The 16,275-nt window shown below is 41.4% G+C and overlaps 1 protein-coding gene across 2 annotated transcripts in view; it reads left to right on the top strand.

Annotated features, from left to right (window-relative positions):
- tmem108 (transmembrane protein 108) overlaps positions 1 to 16,275 on the top strand; it is a 67,539-nt gene that overhangs the window by 18,775 nt on the left and 32,489 nt on the right. The window contains exons 1-2 of one of the 2 annotated variants that reach the window (XM_085468105.1): positions 10,249 to 10,638; positions 13,844 to 13,927. In XM_085468105.1, the coding sequence (XP_085324231.1) occupies positions 10,473 to 10,638; positions 13,844 to 13,927 (250 nt within the window). In that variant the 5' untranslated portion in view covers positions 10,249 to 10,472. Of the gene's footprint in view, positions 1 to 10,248; positions 10,639 to 13,843; positions 13,928 to 16,275 lie in introns of those variants that run through there. The other variant, XM_085468106.1, reaches the window with a different exon arrangement.

Consider the following 16,275-nt stretch of genomic DNA (forward strand, 5'->3'; position numbering starts at 1 on the left):
GGGATCTCTGGTGGGAAGCACTTTGACAAATGGTCCTGCTTAATGTCGCAGCAAGTTGTGCTGCAGTGCACAAAAAAGTGTTTCTGCTGTCGCAGGGCCAAACATTTATATCAAAGCTTGTGTTCTTGCCTAAATGCTGATTTTTCTGAGTTACCTGCTTAGTATAAAAGGCTAAGGTGCATTCAGGGAGGCCTTGCGGGAAGCGTGATGTCCACTGGGTAGCCGGAGGATAGATGGCGGCTGACAGCACCCTCGGTGTTGCAGCACTACTGCTGTGTCATGCTATTTTGCTCTGTTGTTGGCTTGTCTGTTTGTCTCAATTTTAAATCTCTGGAGAAGTGTCTGCTGTTATTCAATATGTGGAGCTAAAAATACCCTCTCCCTTAACAATCAGAGCAGAAAACAGATGTTACGGTAAGATGTGATTGGATGTTTTGTCCCACGGAGACTGCTAACGTTTGTCTGACAAATGCAAAAAGTATCTTTATACATGAAAAACAGGCTTTAAAGTCACACCTTGTAAGTTCATAGTTCATTTGTAGACTTTGCTTCCTTTGTAAAGTCTTCATTAGTTTGCATTTTTCATCCTCTTTGCCAGTCATTTTACTCTTTCCTGTTGTTAATGTGATACAAATTTAGCATCATACTCAAATTACAATCTCAAACATGTATAGTGAGACCGATCAAAACATGACAGAATAAAAAAAGATAGTATGTCATGGTTTAACGTAGTTGTAAATACGACCATGCTCTACAGAAAATGTGAAAAATTGTACTAGTATATTAATATCACCAGAATGTTATCGATAGCAATACAGAAAGTGTTATGTAAACAACATAATAAGTAAAAGTTTAAGCCACCAAAAGCCACAAAATCCCACAAAATGAGAAAAATGACAATGTATTAAAGGAAATACGGTAAGACACAAGAAATGACTGGATGACAGGTCTTTAGTTTCTTGTCTTAAACCTTTAGAGTTCATGAATCTGGACAGATTGTTAGGCACACCATGTTTGCAACAATACTGAAATATTTTGTGGCATTTCACACTATCCCAAACCAGTGACAAAATAATCCACGAATCAGTGTTTTCAGATACTGCAATAGTGGCATTTTCCTCAAGAGAACTGCGCTCTCTGGGTATGTTCCCTTTTTCCGATCGTTCTCTGTAAACCCTGGAGATGGCTGTGTGTGGGAAATCCCAGTAGATCAGCAGTTTATGAAGTACTCAGACCAGCCCATCTGGCGCCAACAACGACACCACATTCAAAATCACTTAAATCACCTTTTTTTTTTTCCATTTCTGATGCTCAGTTTGAGCTTCAACAGGTCGTCTCGACCATGTCTACATAAAACTGAGTTGCTGCCATGTGATTGGCTCATTAGATATTTGTCTAAAGGAGCAGTTAAACAGGTGTACCTTTGTAACAAACCTCTTTTGCCTGCTCTTTTGGAACATAAGATTCATGTTCAGTTGAATCGAAATGCCTTGCCACTGGGGATCTTTCGTCTCTATGCCTTGTGCTACTTTTATGTTCAAAGATTCTGATTTTTAAATCTCATTTTCCCTACATGTATTCACCTAAAAGGACATTTCATTTAGCAGACCACATATCGGGCTTTACAAAAGATTCTGCTTTCAATTTTCAACTTCTTTCCAGTGTGGGGATTTTGTCCCTTTCTTCCTTTCATGTGCTGAATTTATTTCAAAAGTTAAGGCAAATGTGCAGGATCGTATTCAGAAAGACCGGCTCTTTTCTCGAACAGCTCTAATGTGGATTTAAAAAAGGTGAATATATGTCCATACAGAAATTCTCTGTTGTACGGTTTGAATAAATTCAAAAGATTGTTTTGGTAAAAAGGTCTAACATTGGGAAAAAATACTTTATTCTGCCTCCAGCTGAGTCACTCTGTGTCCACCGATGGGTACCTTTTAAACTATGTGAGCTTGCCCTGAAGTGCAGTTTGGCCACCAGCTGGTCTGCCATCACCTTCCCTGACAGACAGTGAAGTGTGACAGGTGTTCGACCTGCTGCAGATGAGCTGTCAGATGGAGGACAACCACGTCTCTGGCATTACAGGAAATCTGATGTAGTGCTGAGCTCCACAGTCACACATACAACCTTGTGCACTCTGACGGATTAGCACTGCCAATCAAAAGTTTTGCACCGCTTTCTCTTAGATAAGAAAAGTGAATAGTTCCAAGTAAAACTTGAAGGGTCAAAAATGCAAAATGCTTTTAAATAATGAAGCTGTGACAGGAATGCTGGCTGCTTTATTTCCAGGAGTTAGACCACACCGATCTCCAAATTCACTCATCATTTGGATCTGACACTACAGTCCACTTCAGTTTCTTTTGAACCGCAGGAACTGCATTACTGTAACTAACAGTGATCCTAAGAAGCTAAAGTGAATACATCTGTAACCTTTAATTATTGTATCATGCACTGCTATGATGCTATTGTGGTGATAAAATCTTTTCATAGACAGACACACATATACCAGCGAAAGTGCTTTAAGCTGCCTTTGTGTTACATCTCAGTGGAGGACCAGGACCCCATCTTCCCAGGATGACACACACAGACGAACTCACCTGGTGACAACAACAATGCCAGCTTTGCTGTTTTTGCCAGTAAAAATGCTTTCTGAGCTGAACGTACAACAGGCATAGCCTCAAATTAAATTTCTATCCATTTACTGTCTAAGGAGCTTTCCCGGGGAATTCGGGGGACAGTACATGTACTCAAGGGGAAAGCTAACGCTCTCTTGCACTGCTCTTGAGTCAGCCTTTTGTTATGCAAGCAAAGGACCCTGAATTTTAATCTGATTTAGCTTATAAATCTCCTGTGGTTCTTCCTGTCTGCTTTTTCTTGTCTTTAGAGCATTTGATACAACATGAGTTTTGACATTTACCTTTAATTTTTCAGCTGTAATAACACTTTGGCTTTTTTTCTTGTGATCTGACATTTGCAGGATAACTGTTAATGCAGAATATCTTTGGGTACACATTATATGCCAATTTTCAACATGTCATACAAAGTAAAAATGGTATTAAAATGTTTTTTTAAAGATGCGACCAACTACCTGTTAAGTTGCCACTCAAGCTATGTTTTCTTTATCACATTTATCTATATATATATATATATATCTATATATATGTGTGTAAACTCGGTTTGTGCACAGGAGAGCACACAGAGCATACATAAATAAAAATAAAAGCTGTCTCTTCATGTAGATGTTGGATGGAAGTCTTTAAATTATTCCTCATCATTTAAAAATCCCATTTTCCAGCTTCCAGAGTCGGCATTAAAACGCCCTCTTTGCTTTAAGGGACTTAGAGCATGAAGCTCAAGTTTAAAGTAAAGATGAGAGAAGGGAAAGAGCAAGATACTTATTTGGATGGAAGCATGACATGACATTAAAGAGGTGGGAAGCAGAAAGAGATGGGAGATGAACGAGGAGAAAGTGCTTGCAGCTCAGGGTTTATTTTCCCTGATCTTTTACGTTTAGGCCTGTGTTGAAACTGCTGTTGGAGATCACTTTACAGACACGTAACCGCCTCTGATGTCTCCCAGCTTCAGGCACTCAGATGGCTGAAGATGTGTGCCGGAGGACACACAGGTAGGAATGTTATCACCAGCGAATGGTTTGTCTCAGCTGCCGGGGAGGTAAATTTAAAAAAGCTCAAGTCAACAACCACACTCTTTGAATCCAAATAGTTGTTTTTCTCCATAATTCTTTAGGATTTAGAGAAATTAAAAGTCTTTGGTTGATTAGCTCTCCTTGCTTATTTTCCAGGTATAAATTTAGACAGTCATTACGAGAAGGATTATGTGCTTGTTATCCGTTACTGTGGCCTCACCGAGTGACACAGGTCCAATAATCAATGTGACAGGGCAGGAGAGACAGATTTTACATATCAGTCTGTCTGCTGACCCGACACGTACAGCCACGCTGTGAGATGTAACGGCCTAGAGAGCAGGCTCTGAGACAGAAGGCAAAAAGGAGTCTTTGATCAAATGTTTTTCCTCGAGTGTTTTAGATATGAAAGAGAAAAAGGGCAAAGAGTAGCGTTTTAACTCAGTAAGGCAGCTCTATATGCAGCTGGTTATTCGCTTATTCTCAAAGCAGCCAATCAGACACCTTGTTACTTTTTTATACTAGTCAACCTGACATCCGACCTGTCCCATTTTGTCCTTTCTTATTGTTGAAAAAACCTTTTTCCTTCATTAGTGCAGAACCTCAAAGGAAAACATGTAGATGAATAAAGAAATGTGATGCAAAGCTTTAAAATTTACTTTAGAAATCCATCTTTAAGAGTTTATTTAGATGTCTTTCATGTCCTTTTTCATGAATATCAATCGGATCATTCACATTATCTCGCGTGTGATTAAATATCTACATGCAAGGAGGTGTGTCACTATTTCCTGTGGGGACTTTCTTCATGCATTTCTGTGAGTGTCTGGATTTTGGTCAGACTGAAGCCTCAAACCCCGGATGAAAGTGTCATTATGCATTCAGTAAGTGTGGTGAATTTCACTGTCATCCTAAGCCCCCTTTTTTTTTTTTTGCAGCGATGTTACTTTTTGATTCTCTCACCGGTTGTGACAAGCGTAGCGGGACACGACACGTTGTAGTTTCACGTTACTCTTCATCATCAGTGAGCCGCTCGCAGCAGCAATCAGTCAGTCACTCAGTCGGGGGGGGGGGGGGGGGGGAGTGTGTGGTTCACGTGAGGACGAAAAGAAGAAAGAGAGGAAGAAGAAACGAGCGACGGAGAGAAGGATATTTACGACTCAGACAGTGGCGAGGGTGAGCTGCATCCCAATGTCTGTTCCTTTACTGCCTGGCTCAATAACTCTCAGGAGAGTAGGTATATGCCTGCGCGGAGATTTGCAGGTATTGCAGGTGTCAAGGTCTCCAGGAGTGTGTGTGTCTGAGCACTATAAATAACAAAAAAGCCAAATATCACCCACTGGGGAGATTTTATAGTAGATCAAATCAGCTACTGTGCTATATGCATCATGTTTAGTACACTGAAGTTCTTCGTAATTTACCTTTTTTTTTTTGCTGTTATGTTATAAACATCCCAAAATCAACCACCCTTTGCACTCCAGAGGGTGGTTGATCAAATCAGGCTTTTGTCTGTTGACTCATTTGTATGTAAAGATGTAATATCCAAAAACTTTGGGCACAGAAACGCTGGGGCATCTCTAATAAAGTGTTTCCTCTGCACTGAAGTCTGTCAGGTCTGACTTAATCAAATCCCTCCACTGACAGCGCTCTCAATCATTCCAAGTGCCTTTCAGTCTGCAGTGTCCTTTTTCCAGTGACATAACGAGTCTGTCACAGCTTCTTCCCTGGGGCTCTGTTACCTGTCTCACTCTTTGTACCAAGCCCGACCTTAGGTGTGTGTTACACTGTGTGCCGGAGTATGTCAGGCGGGTCTAGCCTTCCCTCAGTTCCCAGCGTGATGCTGCCTGGGCTGACACCTTCTCTTACAGAATACAGATTATTTAGCTCTACGTGAGTTTTCACTTATTTGAGACGTGAGCTCAGGTTGGATTTATGTGAACAAAATGAGAACTTGAGCTGCTCTGTAGACTTGACTGCTTTGAGATTTAAACTTGATTGAGAAAGAATTTGGAAATATTTTATTTATTGATTTTTAAATAAATGAACAAGATGTGCCAGACACATCATTGAAGATGATGTGTCTGGAAGTGTTGACGCTGAGGTAACATCACATAAATATAAAATATACAAACAAAATTCGACATCCTACTGGGAGAAGAGAAGAGTAAAGATCACTCTTTGTGAGAGTTAATGACTTGACTCAAGCGTGATTTAATATTTTTAAGACTTTATTACCAAAGGCTTGAATTTGAGAATCAGCTGCTTTCTTGGCAGCACGGTGGTGCAGTGGTTTGCCTCACAGCAGCAATAAACTGGCCGCAAGTGTGAATGGTTGTCTGACTGGCAACCCATCCAGGGTGTTCCCCGCCTCCAGCACCCCTCTGACCATGAAATAAATGGATTGACGGCTTTTCAACTCCAGATTGTCTTTAAGTGTGGAAAATGCATGGCGACTTGAGACTTGATCAAAAGTCTAAATTAAACTTAAACCCTGACTTTGACGAATCAGGAAGGAAATTGTTGGTTAGTTTGCTGACTTTGCCTATTGTGGGAATTTTCATGGCTTCCTGTGTAGCTTGGATATCCAAATAGCACCGATGAGACATTTGGTCAAAGGTGTCCTGATATGTGACAAAAAACAACCCAACTAATTCATCCTCAAATAAACTCGATCCCTCTGTCCTCGCACTCTGTGTGCAAAGGGTCTACAAACAGATTCAGACATACTGATAACAAATACTGCATAGTCATTTACAGTAATCTGATTACTAAAGAATTGATCCACTTGAGTATTTAGTCCTGAAAGATCTAACTCGAGATGTTAGACAAGGACACAGTTTAAAAATGGAAGATTAGGATCTGAGAAGCAATTTGGAGAAATAATTACTTGAAGACTTGAGGCTTCAGGCAGCGTAAGTCCCAAAAACAAAGCAGTGGGACTGTATTGTTGCCGGGCTCATTTGACGTGTTTCCTCGAAGACCAGATTTGAGACTTTGACTTGAGCTGAGCCTAACTTATAAAGATTTACAAACTCATTCACCTTGAGTGATGTGAGCCTTGGCTTACTTGACACCTGAGGTTCTGCCTTGGTGAGATCTTGACTTGCACTCTGCTTATGGCTTCAATAACATAAAAGAGCTTTAGCATTCAATGCCAGATTTGCTTTCACAGAGCTGAGGCTTGGTTTGCGTCACCTCCAGGAGAGTAAAAACATTCCTGAGGTGCACAGGAAGCTGATGCTGTGAAACATTCTGCTTATAAATGGACTCTGCGGCAGCTGTACAAATCGGCAGGGATTCTGGTCGACTACCATTTATCTCTTTGTCTGTGTCTCACATGTGTTCACACACCCACAGATAGGGCTCTGGACACAAGTCCTCTGATGAATTGCTTTAGTCATTGGTCCAGGCTGTGTGTGCGTGTGTGTTTGTCTGTGTGTGTGCTGAGTAATGAAGAGGCCGGTGATGTTGTTCTACTCCTCCTCAGTTGCCCCTGAGCACAGGTGCTCAGCTCTTTCTGAGTGGGAGTTCTTCAATTTTCAATTCATTCATCCAGGCGAGAGCTGCAGCGCATTTATTCGTTGCTGACGTGAAGCGAGCATGACGCTGACATTCTGTGTGTTTGGCACGCATGACAACGAGGCACATCTGTAATAACATACCCACAAAGACACGTTTGTGCTGTGCTGCTTTCTATATTAATGATCATTGACAGGCATGTCATCTTTAATGCTATACTGTCCTTTCAGCTCTGACATATACAGTATGTTAACTTGCAGATGGCTAAGACAAGGATACGAGCTGACAGCTTGCTCACTAAAAACATAAAATCAATGTGCACAATCACGATGCAGCGTTTCTGTTGTTGGGCTTTGTTTTTATTTTAGTTCGTAACTGTTCAAACTACTATCAAGAAATGTTGGGGCTTTACAGCTCTTTATTTATAGCTTAATACTCTTTGGCTTCTGACATCATGATCTTGTCGTGGAGCAGATGGATGTTCAGTACCATTATATTTTATTAAAGAAAAAAAACAGTAACAGATCTTTTTTGCAATTTAAAAAATAAAGAGTAGTTTATCCAGCAGAGCTGCTCAGATTCTACCATTTGCTGTCTGACAGTGATGCAAAATCAAGCAGTATCTTCACAGTCTAAATGTGAAATATACTGCTGAACAACTGGAGAAAACTTCCTCACATGGCCATAAGACTGCTTGTCAGCCAGCTGTCCAGTCACCTTTGAGCATCTAATAATGGGGAACTATGTATACAGATAGCTGTACTTAGGGACCTAACTGTGTTTGGTGATCCGAAAGATGCTTTTTCTGTAGGTCATAGCACTGCGTGGCAGAACTGCATAGCGGATGCACCAGTTGTGGTAATTTTCACAAAACAAGATGTCTTTCCAAACATGAGAACAACCATCAGAGCAAAACACCAGACCTATTTAAACTGATAAGGAAACAGGAAATGAGAGCAGTGATCTAGATATCTAGAAGCCGGCTACTTTAGTTCTGTGCAGAAAATAGAATTTCTTAAAAAAAAATGCATACAGCTGATTTTTAAAAGTCCACAAAAGATTAAAAAACAAAAAAAAAGGAAAATAAATGAATAAATGCCAATGAGAGTTCTCAAACAAAAAGGGAAGAAACATCTTGTCTCTGGCTTTCTATCCTCAACATGATTCAGATAGTCCAAAAATGTTAGTCTGAGCACCATACATGCATGTTTCTTTTAAAGTTATAACCACGAGACTGGACAGGACGTGGAAGACAATGTGTTGGTAGTTTACCATCAGGCTGAACGACACACTGGGAGCCTAATGTTCTTTTAATGGCTGCTGTGTTACTTTATTGTAAGGAGGGCCTGGAGAGAAGTGAATGTGCTGATTGATAACCTGCACAATCTCCGCTAGCCTTCATGACACAGCACCGGCAACTCATCCTGCCAGGTTCGTTATCCAGAGCCATGACTGGCAGCGCTCATGCACAGCACAGCACAGTGACTCGGCAGTACGGCAGTGCATTCAGGGATCGAAGGATTAAAAAAGATACCTGGAAATCAGCCCCTTCTGCTGCTTGTATTCAATTTGGTCCTGTTGTTGCCTCCAATCAATACTTGTAATCATTCAGTTGTTGTGCGTATAAAGGCTGGATAATTACGTTTTCAAAGTCCCAGTGGTAAGCCAGTCTCTTGTTTTTTAGTCACTGCCACTGTTATTTTTTTAAAACTTCTCACTGATGAATAATAGTTTTATAACAGAACTTGTAATCGCTAATCAGCTTGCACAGTCAGGCTTGAACTCGTGCGAATGCTGGCACGTAGATGGTCATTTTGGTGCCAGTGTGCCATCATCACTTTTGGATTGAAAAGAGCACAAGAAAGAAAGCAAAGAATTTATTTAATGCAAAACGAAACAGCATAATTGTTTCATTAGTATCTTTAGTGTTATTACCAGATTTAGCAGAGCAATCTGTTCCATTACTGTGTTACAGAAAAATGTAATTACAGTAACACTCAATAAGGCGTTACTCCCATCACTACTCCTCAGGCGCAGCCACAGTCTCTGCTGGGGCAATGCAGGAAACACGAATTCGGCTATCAGGAGCAGTTTGTTGATTTCCATCAAAGGGTAAAACAGCATCAAAGGGAAAAGGGACGCCCTCTGACTGGGCATGTCCCCTGGGATGCCTTGGAAGGGCAGGGTGGAGGGGAAGTTGATTTTGCACGATTTAAGATGAAGCTAAACCCGCTGAGATCACACCAAGGAGGAGGTTTGACGCAATGAATTGTACACTGATGTACTCTCAAACCACAGCTTCCACATTTAGTGTTTGTATCTCTTTCCTGAGCAGAAGCTATGTGAAAGCTCCCTGCAGTTCACAACAAAGAGATAACCCAAACCGTGAGGGTGTAGCATCAAAACTGGAGGGACAAAAAAGGCATCAGTTAGAAGAGTTGTGATTGGAAGTCCTGTTATCAGTTGTCTGAGAGAGGCCAACAGTGTGGTTCACACCATCATCATCGACTCCCACACTTCCCTCCCTCCCTCTCCTCCTCCTCATCCCTCCCTCCTCGTGTTGTGGAAAAGCTGCCAGGCTGCAGCCACTGTGGGCAAGCAGCCAGCCTGCTATCACAGCCCCTATACATAACCGCAGAATCGTGGGAAGTCCAAAATTAAAAGCATTGTTATCCCTGCGGCTGGTGGCCACAGTGCAACGGAGTGACAGGTTTATTTCATTGTGCCGTCTCGGGTGACCTTGGCTTTGGCCTCTAGTCTGTACCCCCTCCAGACACACTATTCAGACCTGGTCCTGTCAGCAGGGCTGCAAGCACAAAGCAGAGTCCCAGAGACAAGCAGGTTGCTACTGGATTTCTCATTCTACCTGTGGTGAGTGAGAATTTCCAAATCTGACTCTTTTAACATTTTTCCCAATTGTGTTTGAGCCAAAAAAATGTCCTTGTGAATGAATTTCAATATAATCTACCATTAGGGTTGCTATGGTGATGGCTGTGTGCATGTCAGTTGCCATGCAACTTTTTTCCCTCTTCAGAGGAAGCACATAGCTAGGTGGCTATGTGCAAAGATCCCAGTGTATATCAGTGAATTGTTTTTGTTGATTTGCTTTTTATTTGTTGAGAGTTGGACAAAGATTGTATGTTTCCCCCAATTTCACCAGTTTAGGACACATTGGATTTTTAAACTGGGAATGGATGTTGCTTATCAGATGCACGTGGAGAGGCATTTTTCATAAACCGATGAAAACATGCTTCACATCAAGGTCCCTACTTGCAGTACTTACAAGGAGTTAGGACCCTAAAGTGTGTTGTTAGCGATGCAACGACGAGCAGGGGAAGACGCAGACACTAAATACAAGAGGAGATCAGGACTGAGAGGAAACAGCTGGGAGACACAGCTGATGCTGATTACACAGACGAGACAGGGAGAACACAAAACTGAACACACCGACCTTCAAAGTAAAACAGGAAGTACACGAAGAGGTAGACTGGAAAAAGAGAGAGAGAGAGAGAAAACAAATCTGGAGAAAACAAGATGGCACAAGAACTCACATCACCATAAAAACAGATACACATAGAGGGTAGAGACACGAAAGGAAATGCAAAAAACTAAACAACCTAGGAAACCATAGAATGAATACAAAAACACAAGAAAACTAAGAACGCTGGGTCAAAATGACCCAGGACCATGACAATATGTCAAGTGAGGATTAGGTTCATTTTCAGCCGTTTTGCAACCAGTGGAGTCACCACCTGTTAGAAAAAGTCCAGGCTTTAAGGCTCTTCTCCACTGTCTTCGCTTTTTAGACCCCAGAATGTACATCCATCCTTTATGTGGCTTTCAGTATTGCTTTAAGTAAAAATACAAAAAATAAGCTACAGAGTTGGGTTTGGACTGGGCCAATGACATGACACAGCAGAAAGCGCTACTTGTAGCTATGTTCTCTGTGCCAAACCTTTCTGCATACCCACATTACAAATCTAATCTATGATGTGCCTACAGTTGTTGCAAGCCATTTTGTAACCCACCTCCATCCCAGCTACTTCTTTCATGCAGAGACTCACTGGCCAAAATCATGGCTGTTGTCACTGATTGCTGCTCTAGTTTGCCCCATTATTTGGTTCTTGAATTAATTAAAGAGTGATTTAAACCAGACATGCTTTCTTAAGCATACTGTATTCTGCAAACAGATGTTTTTTGTTTTTTTGCTTGCATTTGTGACTTACAGCCACCCTGCAATCCCTTCTAATCCCAGCTGCAAAGAAGTCTGAGGTAGTGATATTGAATCCAGGTTGGTGAACGAGTGTTAAGCATCAAATCTGTCAACAGCTCCCAATGAACCTCTCATCCTGTCTGGGATTTTTGGCAGTGCCGTGACCTTGACTGTCATGCGCTATTATCTTTTACCTGCTGGTGTGCACAGAGCTGAACCATGAGCCAGCTCCACAACAGGAGGCCAGAAGAGCTGAATCGCATTTCAACAAAAACTTCCTTTCCCCTGTGATGACTAGTATACATGAAACACCACCTGGCATTATCTTGTCTCCTCCATCCACCTACCCATAGCCTCACTACTTGTGCCTTGCAAGTTAAGGATCACCAATATGAGTCTGCACCGGTTTGGCAGCACTGATGAAGCGTAATTAATGTAGAGAGGCTCAGCTGCTGTCTTTGCACCTTTCCATTGAGCTCATTAGGCCGGGAACGTGACGCTAACAAATTAAAGCACATGAGGGAGCTATGGTGGTGAGATGCTATCATCTCAGCATCCTCATGGTCATATGAAAGTGAAGATGGGTTTGGGACTGTTGTAGCTAGTTCCATTTCTTCATACGTGTATATCTGAAAAACTCAATTTCTGCTGCTGCTGCTGCTTCTACTACTGTATTCTTGCAGCCCATTACAACCAAGCTCATATCATTATAGTCAAAGCTGTGAGTTAAGAGCAGTGAAGCAGCGAGCGTCTCTGTTTTCATTTTCTAAACATTGAGAGCAAAGAGAGCAAAATTGAGAGTCTATGTCATCTAATGATGTGTCACGATAGCCTGTTTAGTTGCGTATTTTATTATGTTCTTTTTACCCGTCATTTTAGTCTATGTTTGTCTTTTGTAACATGGAAATAGAGCCGGGAGAATTACAGTTTTGCAGTTGTTTTCCTCGTTTGTAATTTGATAGAAGCTTGTCTCCATTATTTCATGTTTATGACTTCCCCTTGTTAAATTTAACAAGTTACATTTTCCTGCCACGTTTTGTGTCTGGCAGTTGTACCTGCAGGAGCTACTCTTAATCCTCCAGTCTCTTAACAGTACTGGAGTACTAATGCTAAGGGTGTATGTTTTACAATATATATTTATTTTCTGATCCCATATATAGGCTCTATTTAAAACTTTAGCCATACTGCTCCAGCCATTGATTTCTCTTGTTTAGGATAGTTTCTGTAAATGTTGTTCCTGCTAATGTTTAGCTAACACTAGCAGGCTTGGTTAGCAAGCTGTGTCCATCTATACAGGTGCATCACATCTGCTAACTGACGCTAGTTAATACAATAATCAAATAAAACTGAAGCACAGACTTCTTAAACAGTCTGTTAGCAACAGTGACTGCAAGGTAAACCATGCTATTTGTCAGATAATTGCATTAAAAAGACTCAAAATGACACCAACAAACACAGTTAAGATATTACACCTGCTAGCTGTTTGCTAGCCTAGCAGACAGCTAGCAGCACCCGGCTGTCAATCAATATAAGCATCCTTCTAGCAACACAGCTGTAATGCAATTTAAATATTTGAATGTCATATAATATATTACAAAAAACATCCATCTATGTATCTGTTATTTTATGTATCTGTTGCTTCCTTACCTGTTACTTAACAGTCTTTTTAATAAATTATAAAATTGCTTAAGGTTGCATTCAGATTTATGGTCTCTACTAGTTTACAAGCATTAAAATGTTCTCCAGTGACAGCGATAAACTGGATGACTCAGATGTAATGTGTTGTCTCTTTTCATTTCTCTGAGTGGGACTACATTTATGGGAAATAAAGTGTGCTTTTGTTATCTGTCCCTCTTATCTCACACGTCTCCCACAGAAGCACAGGTTGCCCGCAAGCAGAGCCCTAAACCTGGAGGGGGCATATCCACAAAAGGAGGCAAACATGAACACACGCACACTCCTCCGGGGGTGAATAGAGATATGTGTGTGTATATATGGCCTTTTATTTAGCAGAAGGCCATCAGTGAGTCATTCTCCTAAAGAGCGCCCTTGGGTACTGGTCTCGCTGACACACACGCAGTGGCTGTCTCAGAACAAGGCTCACTGGTCAATGTTTAATGCCCCATAATTGGTTTTACTGACCAGCACAGCCTGCAGGATGCCAATGCTGATTTGCAGCCCGACCATTGAGGCTGACCACCACTGCAGTCCTACCTGGATTTGTGAAATATGTAATTCATTTGCTCTCACAGGTGTAACTGCTGGGTGGCAGTCATTACAAGGATTAAGCTGTCAAGGTTAAGCTGGACGATGTTGTCTGCGATCTCGTCCTTTCCCCTGTCTGTTCTGCTAAAAGCGTTCCATACATAGTCACGGTTTATCACACTGGCGTTTAACGATCATTTAAATGCGAGTTGATATCCAAGCCCTGAGTTTCATCTCACCTTGCTTTCTTTTTGCTGTGTTTCTCTCAGAGAACCATGAGCACTGTGGAGGAGGAGCCGGATCACATGATACCATGAAGACAAGCCTACAGGTCCTGCGCTGCCAGCTGCTGAGTGAGTAAAGCCTGTGGGGGGTTAAAAGGGAGGCCCAGCAAGCCAGTCGACGTTTCACATGCAAAACAGAAAGATTGGTTGGTTTTGAAGAAAGCGACCATTTTTTAAATTGTTCTAAAACATTCCGGTTATTTATTTGCAGCTTTATCATGCTTGATTTATATGGAGCATTAACATAGAAACATAGAGGTGAAGATAAAATGAAAGCAAAAAATGGTTTAGAGTCAAGCATTAACCTAGAGGACTGAAAAATTAAGCCATTTTAAAGCTGCACTTGCTTGAGTGGGCACTAGAGGCTCTCCCTATAGACTCCCAATGTTAACATTTTCAATGGACATTGAATGTTCACAAAAAGACTAATTTATTGAAAGTGTATCAAAGCTTTACAGCCTCTATTAAGTACAGAGGGGTATAGCCACTAGCTCTCTGCTCAGTCACATCACCGCTCAAGTGACTGAATTTGACTTCTTCACTATATTTTTGCTTCTGGAACCTTTTTAATTAAAATAGCATTCAAAATATCATTTTGAATATTTATATCCTACCACCAAGTAGCATACAAAAATCAGAAGGTCACTCTCAGACTTCTCTGGTCTGCATGTCGAAGCATCCTTGAGCGAGATACTCAATCCTGAGTTGTTGGTTGGCAATTTATGCAAATGCTTGATGTCTGTATATGTGTGAGCAGCTGAGTTTGGTTCATAGTCCAAAAGCACTTTGCATGCTCAGTAAGAGTGGAAGCATTATACAAGAAGCAGTCCAGTCCACTAATTAACATGTATTCATTTCTGTGTAATCCCCCTATATAGTCTGGAGTCTGGTGTTAGCTGATAACTTCACCACCACTTCACCCTATCATCCAAATGTGGACTTATGGACAATTTAGCAAATGCGAATTTACAAAATAAAAATCCTTAAAACTCGAATTCACTAACCAACAGTTAATGTCAAGGGGGCTACGTCCATCTTTGATATACAGTTTATATCTATGCTGCTATTCCCAAATTGGTTTTATTGGAGTGTTCAGAGAAAATCTAAGTTTTCCAGATGTTAGCTGTTGTAATGTGGTAATTACCAGAAGGCAGCTTTCTTCATCGTTTGCCAGTAAATTATTCCAGTGTTTTCATAATTTCTCTAACTTTAAGTCTTGCATCTCTTGGCAACTTATCTTCTAAAAGAAAAGAAAATTATTTATATAAATTCCTCTATAGCTGAAGGCCATTCCGTCAGGGATCCCCTGTTTGTGGACATCAGATGCTGTACATACAGTGCTGGACCCCCGTTATTGTCAGTTTAGGTCCGTGCTGTTTTAAATTCACAGGATAGAATCAAGGCCCGATGTACAAAGTTCTGGCAGGCTACCGCCGCAGAATGTCACATGAATATGGAACATGTTGGTCACACTGAAACCCACCAGGCTCCAGGACTGTTAGCTGAAAGGGCTGATGATATCTGGTATTCACCCCCAAGCTCCACCTCAGGGCGCTGGAGCCCAAGGCTGTCTGACAAGTCTGTCTCAATCCCTCAGAAGTGATAAACTTGGACTAGATCACTGTGAGCTGAGTGCTTTAAGCTGGTGCAGAGGTGGAGGGAGGTCACCCTGCAGAAGTTTGAGTTGAAGTTGTCGTCTAGGTTTGTGTGGATTTTATTTTTGAATTTGTCCTGGTAAATCTAAAGCTCAGTTTGCTGTCATGCATTCAGCTGGAGATCGAGTCCAGTCCTGAATTTCCTCGGGCGCATAACTTTTCCATTAGTTTCCCCAATCAAGTGTGCAGAGACGAGAGACCCACCTGTATCTGTTTCTCATTTCTCTCTCTGGATGAGCCATCTGCTAGAGACAGATGTGCCTTAACATCTCAAGGCTGCAGGCATGAACAGGGATGCTTCAGATAGAGAAGAACTGGGACAGATAATCCCATATTATAACGGGACAGTGAGTGTCACAATTTGTTTTAGAAAATTGAGTTTTTGCCTCCAAAGCTAGAATAAATAAAAATTTGAAAAGGCCAGTTGGTGCAATGTGTAAATGAGTACACAGGGCTTGAGAAATCTTCCCATCTGACTTCTTCTTGTCTTGTATTTTTGAAACGTGCTGTTGGATACTTTGTCATCTTTATAAAGCCACTATCAAAGTGAATATGCCAAAATTCTCTCGAAGACGCTGTCAGCGTCTGTGACTCTGTGTAATTGCAGATTTGCTGCTCAGCGCTCCGCCCAGATTCCAGACAACTTCCTGTTTAATCTCACGTCTTCCTGTCAGGTGCGGTGCTGCTGTCACACTCGACGAAGCTAAATCATTATCCCAGTAAACAGCAAAAGGACCCTTTGTTGTTCTTGTTTTCGCATTC

The sequence above is a fragment of the Copadichromis virginalis genome, linkage group LG9 (genome assembly GCF_057382275.1).
Source record: "Copadichromis virginalis isolate Kocher_CV1m ecotype Utaka linkage group LG9, C_Virginalis_male_GT1.1, whole genome shotgun sequence".
NCBI classification, from domain to species: Eukaryota; Metazoa; Chordata; class Actinopteri; order Cichliformes; family Cichlidae; genus Copadichromis; species Copadichromis virginalis.